Source organism: Melanotaenia boesemani, chromosome 22, assembly GCF_017639745.1.
Source record: "Melanotaenia boesemani isolate fMelBoe1 chromosome 22, fMelBoe1.pri, whole genome shotgun sequence".
Taxonomy (NCBI): Eukaryota; Metazoa; Chordata; class Actinopteri; order Atheriniformes; family Melanotaeniidae; genus Melanotaenia; species Melanotaenia boesemani.
In genome coordinates, this window is record NC_055703.1 from 23,054,105 (window position 1) to 23,077,312 (window position 23,208).

At 38.2% G+C, this 23,208-nt stretch overlaps 3 protein-coding genes across 6 annotated transcripts in view; 1 reads left to right on the plus strand and 2 right to left on the minus strand.

The window, feature by feature from the left end:
- Nucleotides 1–285: 285 nt before the first annotated feature.
- Nucleotides 286–6,309, minus strand: gja11 (gap junction protein, alpha 11). Of its 2 annotated transcripts, XM_041976508.1 has the most exons (5): nt 6,279–6,309; nt 5,388–5,561; nt 3,184–3,336; nt 2,742–2,927; nt 286–1,184 (listed from the first exon to the last, which is right to left on the minus strand). In XM_041976508.1, exons 3-5 carry the CDS (start codon nt 3,310–3,312, stop codon nt 582–584), a joined length of 918 nt encoding a protein of 305 aa, XP_041832442.1. In that variant the 5' UTR covers nt 3,313–3,336; nt 5,388–5,561; nt 6,279–6,309; the 3' UTR covers nt 286–581. The 2 variants fall into 2 exon arrangements, with proteins under 2 accessions (XP_041832442.1, XP_041832441.1); XM_041976507.1 differs by lacking the exon at nt 6,279–6,309 and having other exon boundaries at nt 5,388–5,602.
- A 1,061-nt stretch (nt 6,310–7,370) lies between these two features.
- hsdl1 (hydroxysteroid dehydrogenase like 1) lies at nt 7,371–11,253 on the minus strand. Its single transcript, XM_041976506.1, has 5 exons — nt 10,847–11,253; nt 9,150–9,595; nt 8,857–8,940; nt 8,514–8,669; nt 7,371–8,379 (listed from the first exon to the last, which is right to left on the minus strand). The coding sequence occupies exons 1-5, from the start codon at nt 11,064–11,066 to the stop codon at nt 8,311–8,313; spliced, it is 975 nt and encodes a 324-aa protein (XP_041832440.1). The 5' UTR covers nt 11,067–11,253; the 3' UTR covers nt 7,371–8,310.
- Nucleotides 11,254–11,559: 306 nt separating this feature from the next.
- tbc1d32 (TBC1 domain family, member 32) overlaps nt 11,560–23,208 on the plus strand; it is an 85,193-nt gene continuing 73,544 nt past the window's right edge. For 2 of the 3 annotated variants that reach the window (XM_041976503.1, XM_041976505.1), the window contains exons 1-13: nt 11,560–11,640; nt 13,587–13,749; nt 13,853–14,017; nt 14,363–14,528; nt 14,730–14,801; nt 15,595–15,714; nt 15,870–15,948; nt 16,383–16,486; nt 16,575–16,636; nt 16,847–16,991; nt 17,134–17,193; nt 18,073–18,172; nt 22,162–22,299. In XM_041976503.1, the coding sequence (XP_041832437.1) occupies nt 13,595–13,749; nt 13,853–14,017; nt 14,363–14,528; nt 14,730–14,801; nt 15,595–15,714; nt 15,870–15,948; nt 16,383–16,486; nt 16,575–16,636; nt 16,847–16,991; nt 17,134–17,193; nt 18,073–18,172; nt 22,162–22,299 (1,366 nt within the window). In that variant the 5' untranslated portion in view covers nt 11,560–11,640; nt 13,587–13,594. The remainder of the gene's footprint in view (nt 11,641–13,586; nt 13,750–13,852; nt 14,018–14,362; nt 14,529–14,729; nt 14,802–15,594; nt 15,715–15,869; nt 15,949–16,382; nt 16,487–16,574; nt 16,637–16,846; nt 16,992–17,133; nt 17,194–18,072; nt 18,173–22,161; nt 22,300–23,208) is intronic. The other variant, XM_041976504.1, reaches the window with a different exon arrangement.

Consider the following 23,208-nt stretch of genomic DNA (forward strand, 5'->3'; position numbering starts at 1 on the left):
TTCTTATAAGAAATCCTAAACAAATACCTCAACTGCTTACAGAGAAAAATAATTTAGCAATTTGCTCCTATAATCTCTGCCAATAAACAACATTTCAGAGTTTAAATGCTGAGCTCTGTGGGAGACTAATGCATTTTATTTTGGATGAATTATTTAAATCAAGGCACACAATCATAGCTATTCATTTCATGACTGAATTCTGTAGATTCATGTCACAAATGGACAAAATAACTCCACACAAATCAGAACATCATGTTTATTGAATTATAAAAGCAGTATGTAAAAATGAACTCAATCTATCAGATATCTGATCTAATTTGTTTTTTGTTTTTTTTTAAAAAATGTTGCTCTTTAAAGTGTGAAAAAGAAAATTTGGCTTTGTGTATTTCATGATGCCACAACAGCTTCTTGCAGTCAGCTTAAGCAACATTTTGCATGTGACTGAGTTCTGTTTACTGAAGCTGGTCATTCCCATCTCTTCCTCTGCTTACTGCACACACCCCGCCTTTCAGCCATAGCAAACAAAAACCCTGGAACTGCTTGGAAAGTGTCCCCACGCAGAATGTTACTCAGTCCATGTTTTAGATGTGGATCTCCCCTATGTTGCTCTCACATGATGCATTTTTAGCCTCCTCTCCAACCCCTCCTGTAATCCCTTTCACCCCCTGCTTTCGTCCTTTCAGCTCCAACTCCATGTTAACATAATTCTGGATCATGTTGTCTCTGCTTTTAAACGCTTTCTTCTCTGAACTTGGGGGAGTCACCGGGGTTACGGTGTAGTCTTGCCTCCTTGCCATGCACTCCTTCATGGCTTTCACACACAGATAAAACAGCTCAACAATGCTGAGTACGAGTGAGACAAAAGCTGCAACCAGCATGAACCAGATGATGACAGATTTCTCAGTGGGTCTGGACAGGAAGCAGTCCACCTTGTGAGGGCAGGGGAAGCGGGTGCAGACGTAGCGAGCCTGCAGGGTGAAACCGTAAAGAAAGTACTGACCCACAATGAACAATGCTTCCAAGATGATCTTGGCAAAAAGATGGAGGACATAACTGCGAAGGAGGCGGCCGCGAAGGCTGATCTTCCCGCTGCTTTTGGTGTACTTGGGAACTTTGTAGGTCGTCCTAATGAAGAGGCTGGTCTGGTCATCCAGCTCTGCCTGCTTCTTTATCCTCTCCTTTAACTAAATTTAAAAGAACAGGAAGTGTGAATCAGATTTCCCTTTAATGACTTTAAATTTAAAGGAAAGATTGATTTCTGGATTTACATTTTATCTAAAATTATAGGCTTATCATTAAACAGGAGTGCAGCTTGAGCATATACTGTATCTGAACAGATGAAAAGCTGATTAGACTTAGCAACATAAAAGTCTGTCCTTCTGGCTCATTTTGATGGAACACCAACATTCATAATGCACATCCCTGCAGCTGTCGTTGCCCTGCAGCTTCCAGCGGCTGAAAAAAAGGCACCTCACAGCGTTTTTTTCAGCCTGGAGCATCACACAACTGGATATCAACACACTGGCTGTTTTGAAGATGCACCGTAGCTCATTCAGCAAAGAAAAGCAAGTGGATGTTATCAGAGACCGCGAAGACAAAAAAGTGGCAATGCAATAGAGGATGTCCTGAAATTCAGCATTAAGAAATGAACTTAAACCACGATTAAAAAACACAATTATTTAAAGAAAGCATACTACTTTGCAATATTCATTGCTCGGGTAACACCCTGAATGTTTCTGAACGTTTAGAGGGTTCTGCTACACAAGCTCATTTTTCTTATTATCAATTAAGTATATGTGTAAGTGTCCATCCAGCATGACACACAATGCAGAATCATCCTCAACATTTGTTGATAAAAAAATATCATTGGCTGTTTGCTATTGCATTGGGTGGCATGGCTCAGTGGGTAGAGTGGTTGTCTTGTATCCTGAGGGTTGCTGGTTCGATCCTCTGCCTGTTGAGCTCATGTCGAGGTGTCCCTGAGCAAGACTACAAACCCCAAATTGCTCCTGATGGGTTGTAGTTAGTGCCTTGCATGTGAATAGGTGAATGTGATGTATAATGTAAATTGCTTTGGGTAAAAGTGCTATATAAATACAGACAATTTACCATTTAAATTAGACAGCCACTTCAGTCGTATTAAGTAATTAATTTTTTCCTAAAATTATTAGGAAAAAACAACCAACGGAGAATGGGTGGGCTCTCCCGTAGAGATAGGGTGAGGAGCTCGGTGATCCGGGAGGGGCTCAGAGTAGAGTCACTGGGCAGTAAATAGAGGAGTTTGTATGAGAATGGATCCGTTAAAGATATGGGTTGTAAAACTAGCCTGTAGTTGTCAGAGAAATGGTAATAATCTGGAACTGTAAGAGCTGGTGCAAACCAAAATGCAGTTGGATATAAAACCAATCCAGGAAGCTAAGCCTGATGTGGCTCTGATAAGTGCAACATCATGACACAGATTGGTTTGGCAAACCTGCTCCATAAAAACGTTTATGACCAGTTTGAATTGTTCAAAGTCAGATGGAGTCAGATGGACAATCTTCATACTGCATTAGATAAAGTTTACATGTGATATGCTCCCTGGTCTTTAGAAACACAAGATTCTGTTAAGCATCACAGGTACTTGCTAAACAATAGGTATATTGGTCATGTTTCTAACAAGAGATTAAAAAAATGTCTTCTTATTCTGTTTCTGCAGCTGTGGATTGACCACTATGGTAACTGATTTTGTCATACTCCACCTTCTTCTCAACGTGAAGAACATGGAGGACATGACCGAGGTATAGCAGCTTTGGAGTCGCTATAGCGATGATCTGAAGAACCCAAAATCGAACGTGAGAGATGGGGAAGGCGAGGTCATAGCAGACGTTCTCACAGCCGGGCTGCTGAGTGTTGCAGACAAAATCAGACTGCTCATCCCCCCACACCTGGATGAGATTACAAAGAGAGCAAGGTGGAGATACACATTAAAGTTTTCTTAGTTTCATAATGTGTGATGACCAACTGTTGCTGCCTTGCATCTTTAAATTACTATAAGAATTATTCACTGGCCATGTCACCACCTTTTAGCCTTCAGTCTAACATTTTCTCAAAACTTTTTGTTTGTTTTGACATTTTCTTAATCCAGACACTAAAAATAATTAATCTTTTACTCCAGTACAGTCATTGATTTTATGATCAGACCTTCTCGGCACCAGTGCGCAGGACCATGATCCGGAAGACGAACAGGACAGTGAGCCAGACTTTACCGATCACTGAGGAGTGGCTCTGAACTTTTTCCAGAAGGCGGCCCAGTAGCTCCCATTCGCCCATTTCAGTTACCTGTTGCCCTGCTTTCTGTTTGAAAAAAATAATATAATATACATACATGATAAGTTTATTTGTATAGCACATTTCATGTACAAGACCATTCAAAGTGCTTTACATAAAACATTAAAAACATTACAGAATATAAAGAGAAAGAGAGAAGTTGCAAAAATGACAATAAAATAAAAAATAACTAAACTGGATTAGATTAAATTGATTAAAAGCAAGCAACAGTCTATGCAAGTTAAAAAATACCTTACTTTTTACATATACAAATTTCCATCTAATACTAAAGTACAATACTGGTCTTGTTCCAGCCTTCACATTTTTTCTTTTAATTTTATATATTTGAATCATTGACAAACACAACAGTCATTACATACTGGTAATATATTTATGTCAGTATTTCTATTGTTTTAACTTGAACCTGAATAGAAAAAAAAAAAAAAAAACACCCCACAAATCCTCTCCCAGAGAAGTAGAAGGGAGAAAAATAAATAGATAAAAAACACCCTGATAAGCACAAAATGCGGAGTACACAAGGCCACATTAAACCATGTCTACAATCTCCAAATAATACCAACACGTTCATACTAACCAACACATCTTTAAGCCAAGTTGGCCGAGTTGGAAAGTGTCTTACAAAGAAAACTGATAAAATCTAACTGGATAAAGGAAAAAGTGCAGAATATAAAGAACAATAAATAAATAAATAAAGGAGAGAGAAATTTCTGGAATGAAGTAGATAAAAATGTCTCCTGAACTAAAAGCTAAAACGGGACTACTCCATTTGGTCCCACAAGGGCCGCAGTCCTGAAAGTTTTTAGTGTGTCCCTGCTCCAACACACCTGACTCAAATGAAGTTGAGGTTCTGCACAATGACTAATTAATTTGAGTCAGGTGTGCTGGAGCAGGGACACATTGAAAATTTGCAGGGTTGAGACCCGCCAGCAGGAGGATGTTATGACCGCTGGTAACCATCTGACGACACAACCTCCTGGCTAAAGGCTGCAGTCATTAAGCAAAGACTGAAAGTAGACGCATCCCAGGATGTACTTGACCAATATCTCTGCAAACCCTGCAATCCATTCTGCAGATGTGTCTAGTTTAGCTGACTGAAAAGGCTGAAGTATGCCAAATCACATAAGAGCTGGACTAAAAGTCATTTGCAACAAGTCTGATGGAGGGATGAATCCTCCCCAGAACCTGGACCTCAACATTATTTCAGCAGTGTGGGATCATCTGGACAGAGAACAGAACAAAAGGAATAAACAGCCAATGAAGAGCTTTAGAAAGTCCTTTAAGAAGCCTGAAGAACTGTTCCTGAAGACTACTCAAAGAAATGGCCATGAAGTTTGTCTAAGGGGGTTCAGATTGTTTTAAAAAATAAAGCTGCTCAGAACAAATATGAAATTCTAAGCTCTTTAAAATATACAAAGGCTTATAATGGTTATATATTTTATTTTCAGATACACTTTAAATACACTTCATACAGTTCATTTTTGGACTTTTTAGTTTCTTTTTCCTTTATTTAATCTGCTATTTGTCATTTTGGAGCTAGAAGGAAAAAAAGCAGATATATCAGTTTAAATGAGTAAAAGTAAGATCAGACAGACTCCATCAGGTCCAAACTTGTTTTTCACAGTCTTGTGACTTTGCAGATAGAAGCCACAGCTGCTGATTTCAAGTCCCAAAACAGTCTTATCTTCAGGGCAGCAAAAGCATGACTGTTCCACATCTTAAATAAAGGACTGTGAGCAGTCAGCTTCAAGTTTAAATCAACTTAGGAGGAATGTTTTGTCATAAAATATAGTTTTATACCATTTCTTTTTAGTGTTTACATTATAATGTGTTTTTAATTGTATTGTTTTATTTGGATTTTTTACCCAACAGTGAATATTTAATTGGCAGGCCTCAGAAAATTTTTATTTTTGTAGTCTCTTAATATTTATAATTTATATACAAGTAGCAAAGATTGGGCCTCTAGCATTACATCATAAATCTATATTAAACATCAGTCTCATCAACTTCTTGTAAAAAAAGATTTTTGCAAGAACTGAAATGTTATAAAATGAACTCACCAGCTGAACAAGCTGAAAAGATGGAGAAAAGGTGGATGAAGTGAGCGATACCTCACGAGGATGATGAGAGGAGGGAGTGAAGAAGAAGTTAGCTGTGTGTTGCTGTTCATTTGTTGGCTTATCTGGAAGGACACCATCCTAACCACACCCGGTTCCAGCACTGAAGGTGAGCGGCTGGTGGAAGCAAAAACTCGGCTGAAGTTCAGCCAAACATGTTGTTTTGTCTTATTCCGGTATTGTTTCTGTGGTATTTTACTCAAGTTGCTCATGCAGATGTTATAAAAGTGACAGATCAGAGGAGATAACGAATGTAAATGATTTTAAACAAGTTATAGGATAGATTGATGGTTTGAAAACTCTGTAAAGTGACTAAAAACACATGTTATTACTGTGATTTCTACACACGCTCATTAAATATCTACATAAACCAATCAGACACATCGATAACACGATCGATGAACTCCGAAGCAAAGCTGTGCAGCTGAGGACGTAGCATCCAGGGAACAGTGGAAGGTTTGGGTGACAGTCATTTAGCAGACACTTTTCTCCAAAAAGAGACTTACTTCTGGGAGTAGGCAGTAGCATTAAGGTCTTGCCCAAGGACCCAACTGTAATATGGCCCCTGTGGGATTCAAACTTGGGTCTCCTGCAGGGGAGACAGATGCCCCACCATCTGAGATATCCAGCCACCCACTCAAAGACACCTCAGTATATCTGCATGTTTGCATGCATAGCTAGTCATCATAGAGTATTTCAGAATAAAGAACAGTTTGCATGTAAAAAGGAAACCTCTGTGATCTTTCTAAAGTTTCTAAAGACCTTTTACCTGGTGTTTAAAATAGCAGTGCTTGTACCAAAATGTGATCATTCTCCAGCATTAACAGTATTCACCTGAACTCAGTTCAGCTCAGCTTTAGCTGCAGAGCTCGTCTGTGTATGTTGGTATACAGAGGAGGTCACAGCCCACTCAGTGACTGCATGTTGGCCCAAGTCCTCAGCCCTCCACCATCATGCTTATCAGTAGGGGTTTGTGCTGATATGCTGTGTTTGGTTTTTCCAAATGAGCTGCTGTGTATTATGCACATCTCTACCTTGGTCGGGTTTGTCTGAAGGACTTTGTTCCAGAAGCCTTGTGGTTTGTTCAGATGCAGCTTTGCAAACCTAAGATGTTCTTTTTAGAGAGGCATTCTCCTGCAACCCTTCCAAACAAGCCATACTTGTTCAGTCTTTTATTAATTGGATTGTTATTAACTTTTATATTTAGCATACTGGACGGTTTCAGATGTAGCTCTTGGGGGGGTTTTGCAGTTTCTCTGAGCATTTCATGGTCTGACACTGGCCTGAACTTATTGGGAAGACTGGCAACTGTGCTGAATATTTTGTAAATACTCTTTGAAGAATGATGGACTCCAGAAAGTCTGGAAATTACCTTAGAACCCTTTCCAGATAGTTGTGCAGCAGCAAATGCATCTCTAAGACTGCTGCTGGTGTTTTTCCAACTTGACATTGTGTTCACACACATCTGAATAATCCTGAATGTTTCTGCTTTTACAGAAGTGTTGATAACGACAAATTAATCAAGTGCAGTTGATGAACAGCACCAGGAAACAGTAAGGGTGGACACAGTTTTTTACAAGCAGCATCCAGATTTGGGCTCTTAAATAAACAACTACACAGTGAAAGCTTGCTCATATGTGTTCAGGAGATTAGCAAACAGCCTCTGACCCGACTCATCTGAAGCTTTGCAGCCTCAGTCTGCTCATAGACGTGAATAATTTACAACATTTACTGATGTTTTAAGAAAAAAACAATGTGTGCCTGTCTGGCCTTCAACCTATCGACTGAGTCCACTGATCAGATTGTACGCCACAAACAATAAACACACCTGTTAGAAGCAGGACTTAACTTTACAGAACATAAACTTCAACCACTTAAAGTCAGGCTCACACGGTAGTAAAAATGAAAAGGACACTAATGTGGGAATGGAAGACAGGTTTTATTTATTGGTCTAATCCTAAACTGCAATAACATTCAATAGTTTCACAATAACTTAACAGTTTATTCAATTTTTACTAAATATAATTTTAGAGCAACATCAGCAAATATTTGATGCAACTTCTCAACGAAACACCACAATATCACTCTTCACTGCATTTTAAATAACTCTCCAGGCAACGCTGGAACCCCGTATTTAGCTACATTCATCAAACGCTTTCACTCTCCATCTTCACACACCAATACCTGCCTGTAAACACTCTAAATGCAAGAATGTATAGTAGCTCTTTGACCCATGCTTGACTTAACTTTACACCAGTGAGCCAGATAAGCTGAAGACATAACAAGCACAGTGTGCTCAGAGTTACACTGGCTTTGTAAGAGGATGTGATGTTGCATTATGGATCTTTTTCATACGTCACTCTACGTTTTTTGTGTTTTTTTGAGAAATACTGATGTGTGCCAAACTTGGTTAAAGCTGACAGCACACGCTTCTTTAAATATCAGAGCTTGTTTAGTTCAACTCCGTTCACACAGGAATGAAGTAAAAAGTGGATTTTTGGCAGTTAAAATACATTTTCTTACTTCAGAATAATGACTATACAATACTGTTTCCTTATTACTTCAATTTAGTAGTTTTTTTTTATAATTTTTGTGCATGTGCAAACAGCATTGCTTTCTTTTTGTCTTTGCAACCATTATTCAAGCTCATTTCTGAAAACCTTAGGAACCTTGTTACCATGCTGTTTATTTTCCTTGAAACATTTAGGATTGGGTAGATTATAATCAAGATTTATTTCTGTAGGTTTTTTAAGAAATAGAAGCCAATTTCTTTTTACGACAAACCTTGATGGCACTGGATGATTTGGAAAATGAAAATCAACATGACTCAAGTAACAAGACCCAGTATGCGCTGTTCAATAAGCTCTTAGCTGGCACTGAGCACCCGCGATCCCAGAACCCAAACCCACTCTGGAATGCACCTCATCAGTCCGTACTGTGAAGAAAGGAGCAAACAGAAAACTTGTGTTTAAGATTCTGGTTTTTCAATCAATCAATATACTGTTGATCACAAATATGAAATCTAATAGTCACAAAATCCTGCGCAGATTTTGACTAATGTGTGCTGACCTGCAGCGTATGAGGCCAGTAGCCGGTGGTTCTGCTTGAGATGCCCAGCGTAGAGATGGCATGGCGAGCATAAACCTCTGGCTTTGGAACAAACCAGCCTTCTCTTAATGATAGTGAAGAGTAAGATGACGATGGCTGCAGCCTGCTTGAGGCTATCTAAAGAAACAGAAGAGTGAATAATGATAAGATATGAGGACAAAAAATAGTTTTGTCATTAATCATGTGGTGCAAAACCAAAACTTTCTATTAAAATCTACTAATGAATGTTTCTAGAAAGTCCATAAGTCAGCAGTTTGTAGCACCAGGACAGGTAGTGGAGCCAAATACGTCACACTTTCATTACCTGGAAGGGGATCAGACTCTGAATGAAGATCCCTCTGCTGCTGTATTCATAGTGAAGAGCTCTTGAGAAATGATCCAAGTATCCCTGAAATATTGGAAAAGAAGTAATTAATGCAAAGCCATAAAGGTAATATTTAGCCAGAGAGAAACAAGCAAACAACTCCACCTGAAATTCAGTCTGAAAATTAATTAATTTTCCTGTTTTGAGGAGATACTAATATAAATCTTTATTAAAAACATCTGCTGTAAAAATATTTGCAGAGGATACAGATGTGTGTCAGTGCTGTGTCTCACTGTGAAGGCGGTGAGCGTCACTCTTCCACGCAGAGGTCTACAGCAAGCACCTGATGATATATTGACAACAGCTCCTCTGCTGCGCTCCACCATTCCTGGCAGTACCAGTCGGGTCATCAGAGTAGCAACTGTGACGTTCTTATTCACTTGATCCAAGAGGCCATGCTCAGACATTTCAATCAGGCTCTGAGGGGAGGTCAAGGATTCATCCAAACAGTTCACCAAGAAGCCGATATCTTTACCCCTTATCGCCTCTTTGATGGGCTTGCTCGCTGCATGGCCCAGAGAGAAGTCAGCTGAGATGACAGCAGTTTCTACCCCGTAGCTTTGGGAGATGGATGCAGCGATGTCTCTAACAGAGGTGTTGTCCTGAGTGACAAAGATTATGTTGATGCCGTGCCTGGCCAACTCCTCTGCATATGCTTTAGCTACAGGCTCAGATGCACCTGAGAGCAGAGAGGAAATTATTTATCAAAGACATGAGAGAAAGAATAAACCCAGATAGTTTCATTATAGCATCACTATGACACCACACAATCACAAACAGAATGATGTCTGACATTGTCCTGCCCGTAGCAGGACACTTTACAAAGCTCTGGAAACAAAATAAGAGACCACTGCAAAATGACGAGTTTCCCAGGATTTATCTGTTCTAGGTGCAGGTATGGGTAAACTGAACAGCTTTACCTCATTGTTTTTGAGATGCTGACAATATCGCTTGTAATTTCAAAACAAAAGTAGTTCTTTATAGCATAAGTTTAAGGGAAATGACATATCAAAATAAGAGAAAGATGCAGTGTTTTCAGAACACTTTTAAACAACTAAACAACATTAAAAAATCAGCATTTGGTAAAATAACCACAGCTTTCGTGGGTTTTGGCATGGTCCCTGCCAGTTTTTCACATTGCTATCGGATAACTTTATGCTGCTCTTTATGTTTAAATCCAAACGACTCCGCTTTGCTTGATAGTTTGTGACCATCTATCTTCCTTTTGATTTCATTCCAGAGGTTTTCAACAGAGTTGAAATCTGGAGACTGAGCTGGCCATGACAGGTTCTTGATGCGATGATGTTCCATCTAGATCACCGTTCTGCTGGAAATACTAATACACAGTCCTACCATAATGAACCAAATATTTTTCTAGGAGCCTGTTTCAAACTTTTCTTGCTGTGCACTTTAACCCAGTCTGAGTTGCAAGTGTGTTTGAGGGTCACTTTATGTCCGCCTACAGTTCTTGAATGTTAACTTTATGGTCATCTCTTTCCTCTGCCAAACTGTAGCTTTGTTGTCCTCATAAAGCAGAACGAGATGTGCTTGTGTAGGAATGAAATTTTTGGTAGTAATAATCAGAGATGCTGATTTAAAAATATATTGCAGGGGTCTCTTATTTATTTCTAAAGCCGTATGCAAGTCCTCCATGCCTTGGTCACTGATGTACCCCCACCCCAGTGATCTTTGAGACATCATCATGGAGGAGGCCTGCTGACTTATAAAATTTATGTTTTGACTTATAAAATGTATGTTTTATTTATTTATTTGAAATTACACCCACATTAGCTTATGAAGTCTACTCTGACATTCAAACTTGATTAGATGATGAACATTGAAAGCTTTAAAATAATAAATTAATAAACAAATTAAAATAATAAATCACAAGGTATTACTGATGTGATAAACTGCCGAGGTCCATTCTTACCATAAATGACAGCCCAGTCACCATATCTCTGGGCCAGCTTCTTGGATGGGATCATTCTCGGTAAGAAATGAACCCTAACCAACGTGCAACAGTCACTCAGCAGAATGACTGCCCTATTGGCCGTGTAAAGAGCCCCGACAAGGGCCAGGGTCTCAAAGTAAGAGCTGCACGACCGAGAAAGTTCTCTGTACAAAAACTGAAAGCTGTCAACAGCCGCCATGGTCCACACTACTGATGCTAACGCTAGTTTGCTAGTCTAACATTCATCCGAAAATAAAATGTTGAAACGTAACATTAATTAACTACTCAGACGTAAAAGTATGACATATTGCGAAACAAAACTTCTGATTAAGCTGATAAATGTCTTTAAACTGTTTGGGAAGTCTCCTGTCTCATCCGGCGAGGAACAAAACATTGGATCACGTGACAACATACGTCAGCCTTGCTGCTTTCAAAGCCCCACGAGAAAAACAGTCAGAATAGGCTTTCCCAAAGAGCAACGCATTTTAGAATTAATAGTTGTCTCCACTTAATTTTACTCAGTGATGAAATGTTTAAAATCGAAACTTTTTAAATTAATAAGTCTAATCTTTTATCATATTGATCCATCAATTACCTTCATTTTGCATATTAAATTAGCAATGCCCAAATTCCTATGCTTGAATGCCATCATGTTGTTCAGCGCATATCCCACAGTGCAACGCGCTAAGAAGAATTGGTGTTTCCATAGAGACACAGATGTCTTTATCAAGTGCTATCAAAATGCTACCCAGGTGAAAAGCGTGCCGAAAAAGGTGACTTTACAATATTCCTCACATTGTGCCTTTTCTGTTTGGTTTTCGCAGCGCGGTGGATTATAGCTTTTGCCGTAAATGCAGCTAAATTGAGCTATTTCCTCTTCATCTAGCTTCGTTTAACAGTTGCTTTTGGCAGAATCAGGCTAACTATAGCGAGGACACATTCCATGACTTTAGCTCCGGAATAAAGATCTTTCATTGTGCACATAAACAAAGTTTTATTTCTCTTTATTTCTAGATATTCAATTAACTATTTGGGTGTAAGTAAGTATGCTGTCCGCTTTAATTATCAAAGACGCTTGCTATGTCTGGGGGACAATTCTCGCACCTGTTTGGGATAAACTGATTGGCCCTGATGGCACGCTGTGTAAATTCTCATGTGTCTTGAGAGAAATATTTTATATTAGTTTTTTTTTTTTAAGTTAAGACCAACTTAAATGTTTTTATTAGTAGCTGCAACTAAAGCGTCACTCTAGCTCTTTAATCATTCACAAAGAAATTGTATAATGTTACGATACAATACGAAAGACTTGGTCATTCCAAATCCTGAATTTTACAGATCCCCTTTTTAAATTATTTAATATAATTACTTGTTTGCTTCGGGGTTTTGCCTCGCGGCGAGACACATTTTGGTTTGAGATTAAATTCACAGTTAAACGTCCTGATATTCTGAATTGACTTTTCAGTTTTGGTTATGCTTTCATGCACAACAGTATGTGATGATTAAACCGTGCTGTGAATAAGACACTGCCATGCTTAGAGAATATCTGATCACTTCAATCTTAATTTGATCATATTCAGTTTTTTTTATTAAATCCAAGGATTCTTATTATTTTTCAACAGTTAAATGCATAAACACACATTTCCACACCCTTAGATATCAGATATTACATTCAGAGTTAAGCGATGTATAATATTCAAATCTTATGTCAAAATATGTAACCCAGTAAGTCCAGCTGGAGTTCTTATGGTGTCTTTTGACAAACCGCTGCCTTAGAAGACAGGCTCTGGTCTTTAGAGTTGCCAGAGTTGCCAGATTTTTTTTTTTTTTTTTTTTTTTTTTTTTTTTTTAAAGAACCATTTCTTGTTTTGGGCTGGGTTTTAATAGATTGGGTTGCTTGTTGCTCTTACAAGATCTTGCATCACTGGCTGCAGCAGCAGTTACTGCATAACTGGATGGCTGTGGGTTAAAGTTAAGAAGACTCAGAAGAAACTGAAGAAATACTCAGTGTTTTGATAAGAATGGACATTAAGACTTGGATGGTTCCAAATGTAACAGATAACATGGGCACAGCTTAATAACTGGGCTGTGGTCACTAACATATAAACAAGAAAACTAATTAGATCTGTGCAACTAATCTAAATGCCATAATATGAATGCCTTTTTATATGAAGGTCAATAGCCAGAATATGGCCATGCATGTTCACATAATCACCAATGGTAGGTCAGCCCCAGATGTAGCGAAAAGGACAAGAATCATAAAAATCAGATATTTGGTTTTTTATGTTTGATGTGCAACAACAACTCCTCAGAAATCTGCTTTACTGGAGTTCTATGAACATACTTTCTGAAGATTAGGCTGTTATAGAGCCATGTTCTTGAATGCACCCGACTCTCCCTTTAAAATGTCTAGAACATCATGCTCAAGCCACCCAGAGATTTTGAATAAGTGGCCTAAATATAAGTTAATCTTAATTTTTCACTTTGTAAAATGATCTATTTTGTATTGTATGTTTATGTAGAAATACAAAGCATTATTTATAGCTTTTTGAAACTTTTTCTGACCATGCTTATTCTCCTCATGGAGCTTCATAAACCTGGAGCAGCATGGATGCTGCCTGCACTGCACAACAAAATAGCCCAGACCTTTCTACATTTGTGCAAATACCACATATAAAACTATTATGTAACCATTTTGTGATCTTTTCTCTTTCAAACACAGCAGCAAAGATGTCTCAGATGTCTGCTGAAGATGAGGTGGAGCTACAGTCCCTCCTCAAACAACTTCTGAGAAGCATCAGCGACAAGATCTCTGGTGCTCCATCAACTGAATGTGCTGAAGAGATCCTCCTCCATCTGGAGGAGACTGACAAGAACTTTCACAAGTAAAACCACTCACAAATAGCATAACATCATTTTAATGTCTTAGTTCTCCGTATTTTTCAGTTTGTGCTGTTAGATGTGATTTGGTTACTGTTTTGTTCTTAGTTATGAGTTTGTCAAGTACCTCCGTCAATATGTGGAGAACTCTCTGGGGACTGTGGTGGAAGAGGAGACAAAGAAATTAACCGGAGGAGAGGGACAACATGCGATTGGCTCAGGGCATGATACTTTTATTCACGCTGTGACCCGAAGGACCAGAGACTCGGCTGAGTGAGTGTAGCTTATAATATTTTGAGCTAAATTAGAAGATTTGTTCAAATTTTCATGTCCTCTTGTGTTTTTGAACCCATGATTTCAGGAAATCTGCTAAGATTATCTGTTTCGTTCCTTTTAAAAGGGATTTTTCTGTGCTGGGCAATGAAGAAAGTAAAGAAAAACAAAAATGCATTCAAAGTTTCTCTCCGTGTTTTGAAAATCACAATTTCACCTAATTTAACACTGTAATAATACAACAGAACTATACCTGGATTTGTTTTAAACTAGGAGCTAATGTTGCAGAAAATACTGCCAAGCTTTTTGGTGTGTGGTTAAATGAATGTTCTCTCTTTGAGACAGGTATCAGCAGATGATGCAGACCTTGAAAAACACCATGATCATGGTTGTGGAGTCTTTGATCAACAAATTTGAAGAGGACCAGTTGAGGAAGGAGGAGAAACACAGAGAGAGGGAACACAGCCAGTACACTGATAACTGCTCTGACAGCGTCTCCTCCTTTAACCAGGTCGGATATATAACAATATGCAATCTGAAGACAGTTATTGGAGGTATTTAGTTGATTTGTGAAATCTTTCAAAAAGTCTTGAGTGCATCTTGGTTCTAGTCTGTGGATTTCATTGGTTGCACAACTTTGTTTCTTTCTATGGAAGATTGCAGTAATCTATGCAGTGACGTACTGGCTCCTAACTCCCTCTGTCCTTTTCAGAGTTATGCATTCATCAGACAGGAACAGCTGCAGGTTTTGGCTGAAAAACTTGACTCCAGCAAACCTAAAGAGGTACAAATGGAAATTTTTAACACGTTCATTTTTGTGTGTTTCCTTCTGTTTTTCAGTTTTTGTCTGTACACTGAAGAGCCTGTGCTGTAGATCAGTAATTCCCAACCAGGAAATTGAATCCCACGTACTGTAAATCTGAGGTTTGGTGAGATGATTAACACAATAGAAGCCAATAAAAACCAGTTAAGGCCCTTTGATACATGCAGTGGTTTCGATCTAGCTGGTGGCAAATTAGCATTGTGGTGTCTTGTGTAAAATTACTGCCAGTGCTTTTCAAATTTATAATTTATTGTGACTATGAAGGTCAGAAAATTAATGAGATGAAAATGTTTTGAAGTGAAAATGTTCGAGCTGCACTTAAGGTTCTGCTTTCTCTCTTTGACCACATACATTTTCTTTTATTCTGATGCTTTCCACCACAGTTTTGTTAACTCAGTGTTTGTTACAGCTGGCTGATATAGAATGCTATGCTAAAGCAACATGTTGTAGTTAAAAAACCAAAACTCCAAATACACTTTGACTGTTGGTGTGTCTTGATAATAACTACATTGTTATGTTAGTGTGATTGAACCTTTACAAGTATAATTCTGACTCTTCAAAAAACTTAAACATGTAGAAAAATGAGTTTTTCAGTCATTGAACAAATTGGAGATGCGGGAGGTGACGTGGAAACGAGGCTGAGTAGTTATACCGATGATGAGGGAAGTGACACTGGTTGGTTTAAACTACAGGAGTTAAGTGACTATGTGTAAAAACAGTGCAGTCCAGGTGAATGATGTTAACCTGTGTGTAGGTGCGTCGTGAGGCTCTTCAGGCTCTCTGCTCTGCACCTCCATCTGATGTGCTGAGCTGTGAGAGCTGGAGCACCCTGCGTAGGAACCTCTGCACAGCTCTGGCTGAACCCGACCTCAACGTGAGTCCAGAGCAGCTTCATCTACAAAATGACGCTTTATTCAATTTATATTTACATATGCCTCCGTCCCACACCTGGATAATCTGGTTTAATCTAGTTTGTTACTGTGAGCGTCTGTAATGACATTTCATTTCTTGTCTTCTCATGTCTGACAGGAGGATGTGCTGCATTTCTTTGCTAAAAGTTTCTCCTCTTCTCCTCTCAGCGTGACACGAGAAATCTACACCAGCTTGGGTAGGCCCGTGTGATTGGACCTTACAGTGTGACACCTCCATGTTTTAAACCAAACAAAGAAAAGCTATTTCAAAATACATAGTCACTTCTTTGCACTCCTAAATGAAGAAAAGCCTCTTTCCAACAAATTCAGATTAATTCATTTTAGTTTAATGTTCAGATTTTTGTAAATCTTTTTGCAGTTAAAATAAATAAATAAAATAAAAATGATGAAAGAAAGAAATAAATGATTGTGTCCATGCTCCATTTTATGCCCCGTATGAATTTTTATCTAAATGTTTAGGAAATGTTCAGCTAAAATTATATACATTTTAGGAAAGTAATTACGTAGATTAAAATGAGTATTTTTTTGGAATACTTACAATTTCATAGCTTTGGTGTTAATGATTAATAATTTATGTTTGTAAACGATACTTTTGCCTTTTTATGAGCAGCTAAAAGTGTGGAATCAAGTTTTCTGAGCCACAGGCTGAACTTTCCAAGTGGCTCAGCTGCTGTTGACATCAACAGACCTGAGATCGGTCGTCTTCTCAAACAGGTGATGCACCTTTATCTCCTTAATCTCAGAAGTGTGTCACCTTTTATTAAACGATGCCGTATGATTCCTTTGCCCTGTTTTGTTTCAGATTCGATTAATGAATGACTTTCAGAAGGAGGTGAATAACTTCTGGATCCGTCATCCAGAGAAGTGAGTTGTTGTTTTGCTGAAAACAGTGTTTCTTAGTTTCATCTTTCCTGACTTGTTTCAGACTGCTGCACTGGTTCATACTGGATAAAATCTGGTGCGAAATGAAATATATTCTGAAAACTGATCTGTTCTTCAGTTCGAAGTTGAATAAATGCTGGCAAGTAATCCATGCTCATGGCTTCATGCCTTTGTCTCTCTGTGCAACTCCAGATACATGGAGGAAGTTATAGAAAGCACATTCTCCTTGTTGTCACACCATCATGAACATGGCTCAACAGGATCAGAGAAAACTCTGGAACCAGTCCACCTACTGGCTTTGCTAGATATTAAAGCTACCTGGTTTAACAAGTGGATGGTGCGTATGACAAAGTGCGGTAGAATACGTTTTTGTAAAGACTGTTTTGTTTTTTTTTTATTAAAATTATTGTCTGTCTTGTCCAGTTTGCACTCTAACCTGTAGTATATTATATTTATTAATCTGCTCTTCCCTCGCTCAGCACGGCTACTACAGTCGAACTGTAGTTCTCAGGCTTCTGGAGAAAAAATACAAGTCTTTGGTGAGTGATTCATTCAAAAAATCTGTATTTGGTGCAGCAAATGTGCCTCAAGAGGGAAGCAGCTAAACAAATAGACCTGAGATATTTTCCTATAGAACAAAATTTATGTTTATTTTAGACAAAACTATCCATCATGTAGACGAACTTACGAAACAGCAACAAAATACAGAATTTTTAAATTTTTTTTAGTCTAAATATGATCCATTTCCAGAGGAAACTGTTCTACATTTTAATGTTTTCTGGCTCAAGAAGAATCTTGATTTGCCCACAAAATAAAATCCTTGTCAAAATATACTTTTTTATGCTAAATAAAACTTCTGTGCAACTGTTGTCATCAGGTTAAATTATTCTTTAGAGCCAGTTATGCAACGTTCAGGATCACGTATGTTGTTATCCATTGTTCAGGATGGATAGTTTTATGATTATTCGGCCCTTTTAGGGATCAAAATGTAAAGGCGTCCCAAGTAATATTATGCTGAAAGTTTCTTAGATCGTTGTCCAAGTGTTGTTGGATTTGTGAATATTCCAGTTTTCTCCACTTCTTACTTTGGTGTGTGTTGGACATTGTCCTGTTAGATCATCAAACTCAGCCCAAGTTTCAACTGTACAGTCAAAAATTTGACATCATGCCGACAAATTCTGAAGTGGTTCTTTGTTTTTGAGCTGTTTAAATATTCGTTGTGCAGTTTACCAGGTTTTAGATGTAAAGCATCTTCTTTACTTCCTGGTCGCTGCGGTGGAAATGTGGAAATTAGTATTCCAAACATTTTAACATTTCCTGTGATTAAAACACAGCTCAAGAGGCAGTAGGGATGATTGGCACTCACATTTAGATGTAGATATAGATTCTGTGTTTACTCTCTCTTTTCTACCCCTCAGATTGTAGCGGCTCTTCAGCAGTGTGTCCATTACAATGAATCCTGTGAACACTTCTCAAGTGAGACCACTGATCCTCATTCTGGGGAGCAGAGGAGTGCTGGTAAGTGGAGATATTCACAAACTCATAAAACCAACTTTGTTTATTACTCAGGTATGGTCACATGCTATTCTGGGGTTTTTTGACTCTATTAGCTTTATTTAGAGACCAAAAGTTGAGTTGTCCTTGTTTTTCCTCTTAGATAATTTATTGCTTTGCCTCAAAACTTTCACCTCACATTCAAAAAGTGTGCTTGCATGGAAATATGTCTACGTTTCTACAGTCAGATTCACTACTTCTTGTGTAAAGTCTCTCTCCCCAGATTCAGCTGTTTTGTTTGAACTTAAGGCATCTTCTGTTCTTGTAAATTAGTGGTTTTGTAGTATCAGTTTCCTTATGCCATGTCCTAGTTTGCATGTCCTCGTTTCCTCTGCTCACATTTTAGTCCCTTCCACCAAAGATGTGACCACAGGAGCCGAGGAAACAGGTGTTTAACAAAATAAGACGTCCTGTATTTAGTTAAATATGATGCAGCTCCATCACATGACCATTGTTTTGTTGCTGCTTGGTGCTGTATTTGATTATTTCTGACAGACGAGTATTTAATCAGCTGGTGAGAATTTTTATACTTTGAATTACATTCACCATGTGGGATTGACGTGTCGTGTATCCCTCAGCCTCCTGCAGCCTACTCTCTCTGCAACCTCATCCCTTTAGGTGAATATTTGGGAATCATGGTATTTTAAAAAAAATATTTGGTTGTGTATGACTTTTAAGGGACAAAGGAAGCTAAAATTAGATAAATGAGGTCGGCTTCATGCAAAATGTCCCCAACCAAAAGGATGCTAGACATAACAATAAAACTGTCACTGCCTTGTTGAGGATGGATTGTTTTTGTAATTTAGTCGCGTCCTGATGATCCAAACTGTGAAATTATGTTTTAATGTTTTGGTTACATCTGTGATGTGCATATCATTGTTTATATATTTGAAAAAAATCAAGAAAATGTAATAAACTTACTCAGAGTACATGTAAAAAAAGAAATGTTTTTTATAAATCTATTATAAATCTTTAAAGAAAGAACAGTTTCCAACTCTAAAACTGTGCATCTAACTCGTTTTGATGGCACGCTGATATATTAATTATGTACATACCTGGAGCCTTTGTTCCCCTGCAGGCTGAGGAGTCACACTTCACAACTTTTTATTGTCTGCAGCAACGTGCTCCACATGTTTTACCAATCTGTGGGGATGAGCTCGTTTTTCTATGCTGCTGTCTACTGGGGAGGTAGCATTAAAGAGAAGGACAAACTAGTGAGAAAGGCTTCTTCAGTGGTGGGTTTGAGGCTGGACTCACTGTGTGCTGTGGTGGAGAGATACAAACTGTGCAGGACGACGAAGACCATCCTCTTAGCGTCTTAGCTGGTCAAAGGAGCAGTGGCAGTGAATAGCTCTTTCTATCTTAATTGGCTTATGGCCGTCAGTCGGGCAGCTCAGGCCACTAACTATTATTCTTGAGGAGGGAATTGTGAATAGTAACGAGCTATATGGACGGAGTGATGTGTTTCTTGGTCACCATCATATCTGGTATTCTGTTGGCAGGGAGACTTGAACAGGGTAGTTTCATGATGACCTGAGAGCAAACAAAGAAACCAGTTTATAGGTTTCACAAAAAAAAACAAAAAAAACCAAAGAGCCCAAGTGAAAGGAAAAATGCTGGAACTGAAGATCATAACAGTCTTACAAACAACTGCAGAAGCAGTTGGAAGGAGAAGCAGAACATATTTTCTCACAAACTGGAATTTTCCCCACATAACAACAACGTTTGGAAGGTTTTTATATCCTGCTCTGAGTCTCTGCTTTGCAGTAATTCTAATGAAATGTGTCATATGAAACAAAACTAAAAACCATGCAGAGGTCTGAGAGCTTGTTTGAATGTTGTGGTATCAAATGTAATTGTGCAGCTACTCGACTGTCGTAGAGTTTCTTTAACACACACATTGTTTTCCTGCTACTAACATAAGACATGTGCTTTCATTTACTTTGTTTCTTAATTTTCCAACTTGCTCTGCTTTCTCTGCGTCTTTATTTCTATTCATTAATTAAACTTGATCTAAAATTGCAATCTTGACTTGAACAGTAAAATGTTACATGTGGAGTCACACAGTGTAAATTCAATAAATTTAGAGTGTGTAGGGGTATTTCATGTCAGTGTGTTATCTCCTGTAAGCCAGCTGGTTCCTCGAGTCTGAACACTGCGACCTTGTCTAGGATGAGCAGCGGTACGTCTTTGCTGCTGTAATTTACTTGCTATCAGTTTTTCTTTTTTTTTTTCTGTATTTTAGGACGATTATGTTATGTCTGAATGTCCATGCCTTTTTCTTATTCTTTGTGGTTTTGAGAATTTTTTTTTTTTATCTACAAACTTTTAAGACTGGCTGAATTATAAAAGTTTAGTTGATGACTTAAAAAACTGTGGTTGAACATTAGATTTTCTTTTTTTTTCTTTTTTTTTTTTATGCAAATTTTATATTTGTGACTTTACTAAACTGGTAGACGGACATGTTTACATCAAACTTAAGACAAATGAATCAATATTTTTTTCTGTATGAAAATAAAAGGGATTTCTCATCCAGCGAAGAAACTATTAACACGAGGAGGTGAAACCTTCTGTTTTAACTTCTTCAACACAAGAGTCCACTGTACAGGAGGCAGTATGAGATGCGTACAGCACAGAAGATCTTTGCAAACAATACGAAGCAGCAATCCTAACATGCAGCATAGCAAAATGACGGGTAGAAACTCAGCAAAAATACACTACCGAGCATTAGCATCCAAATGAAAAACAGTTCAAACCCTAAGCAATTACATGGGAATGTAACAAAACCATGAGAACAGCACCTTCCACTTCAGAGCTTCTGCTAATTTCTCTACCGCAAGCAAACTATGTGTCATAAGAAAGCAGATGAGCTAGCAGCTAAAGTGCAGCAATCATACCTTCCTGGTGGTTTATATGAAGATGAAGGAGGTTTTGTAGTGAAGTATTCACTCTTCCTATCATAGACTATATTGGGGTTTCCTTCTTTCTGGATCCTCATGGTGTTTCTAAGGTGAATTTGGAGGCTATCCCTCAATTCTTATTACTAGTGATTAAAAGAGGTGTCCGTCATCAATATCAGCCAGTGGGTTCCTGAGATATTTACCTGCATAACACCTCCCTCAAGGCATCTGTAAAACTGCTACTGTTGACTTTTTAGCTTCTACTTTGCACGGTTCCTCATCAGACAATATCTATTTTTATTCCTAGATGAACTGGGCTGCTATCACTGACACTAATGTGGTTTTCATTTAGGAGGAGATAACATTTACATTTTCTACTGTGTTCCAGGTGGATTTACTCTGACACAGTAACACATCTTGATTCTGACTCTTTTGTAGTAATCTCACGTGTCTCAGCTTTCTGTTGAGACCAAGATTTTACATACAGCCCGTGTAGAGGTGAAGATTAACTTCTTTTACTTTGAGTATGTGATTTCAGACAGGAGGCAGAAAAGATGGACCTTGTGATGTAAAGTTTATTGCAATTTAATTTGCCCCTCTCTGCATCAATATAACATTGGAACTGGAACATCGGATGGACACAAGTTGCATCATTATTTACTTAATTAATTAACCTGAAACCTAACTGATCTAAAAATAAACCTAAACTACAATTCCTCTGTCTTTTGCCTAATTAGTTAACAGCTAGATTAAATGAAATCCATGTATCACTGGCAATAAATAGGTGAGCAAGTAGGCATTAACGTCTCAATTTTTAGCGTGTTGTACTGCCACCGTTTTGCTGCTTATCTGACAAATCACCTCATCCAAGTCATTAGGCTTTTCTCTTTTATTTCTTTTATTTTATTCTCTTAAACCAAGACCCGTCATGTTGTGGCGTTTTGCTTTGCAACTAGAAGAAAATGAGCTGTTTTCATACAGGTGAATGAAAAACACAAAAGCGTTGTGGTAACGGGTAACATTCACAGTTTTTCTTCTCTGTCCATGTTTCAGGTTCACTTCAGAGGAGTGTTTATTCCAGAAAGGAGCTTGAATATTTGTTCTTTGTCCACTCTGTGTGTGTCCTGGGCAAACTCATCATCTACACCAACGGAAGAAAGCTTTTTCCCATCAAAATGAGGAAGCATAAAGGTGTGATGCTACCCTAGAGTGAAATGTCTTGTATTGCTTTGCTGCAGGCCTGACAGAAACTCATTTGTTATATAACTAGATGACTTGTGTTAAAGGGCCACAGATGTTTTACTGCCATGTGCTGAGCATCATGTCTCCTCTCTTAGTGATTTCACAACAAATAATCCCTCCAATCTTTACAATGCGTAATCTCTTGCAGGAATGTGTCCAGTCGGCACCTCTTCTCCATTCCTCATGAACAGTGGTTTTAATCTCCTCCGCCCCATTTTGATAACTAAGAAAGTAAAAAAAATAGTGAGTAGTCCACAGTCAGACAGCTGAATCAGACTCGTCTGCCTTCCTACGCTTTGATGTGACTGATTTATCTTATTACTCTCCTTTAAAGGCGTGTTTTTATGCCACAAAGGTTTGGATAATGGCCTGAATTGAGTCTATCCACACCTTGAAATGAGCACCACCTGGATGTGTCACGATTTGTTGCTTCTTGTAGTTTGAGCGACAGTTTATAGTTGCGTTGTTGGAGACTTTCTTTTTTTTTGTCCTTCACATGGATCATAACTTTGCCACAACAATTATTTATTTTTCTTTAGAATCTGTTCTAGATTATTCCCATTTAACTAAATTATGGAAACAATTGTTCACATAAATGTTTCAAGTCAGCATTACAGACAGATATTACTGTATGTATTTTCCTGTTGGATGCTGATATGTGGACATTATTTTTCTCAAGTGGTGTCAGATAACATCACATCGTAGCAGTCACAGTGAATTTATATGATGCTTCATGCTCTGTATTATTTCTCTGCTTCTTTATTTAGTCAAAGTCAGACCATTTGCTATAAAAAGTGTGTTTCTTGCCACTTTGCTCTTAATTTGCTTACTTTAAGTCCAGCCAGTTGTTAGTGATGC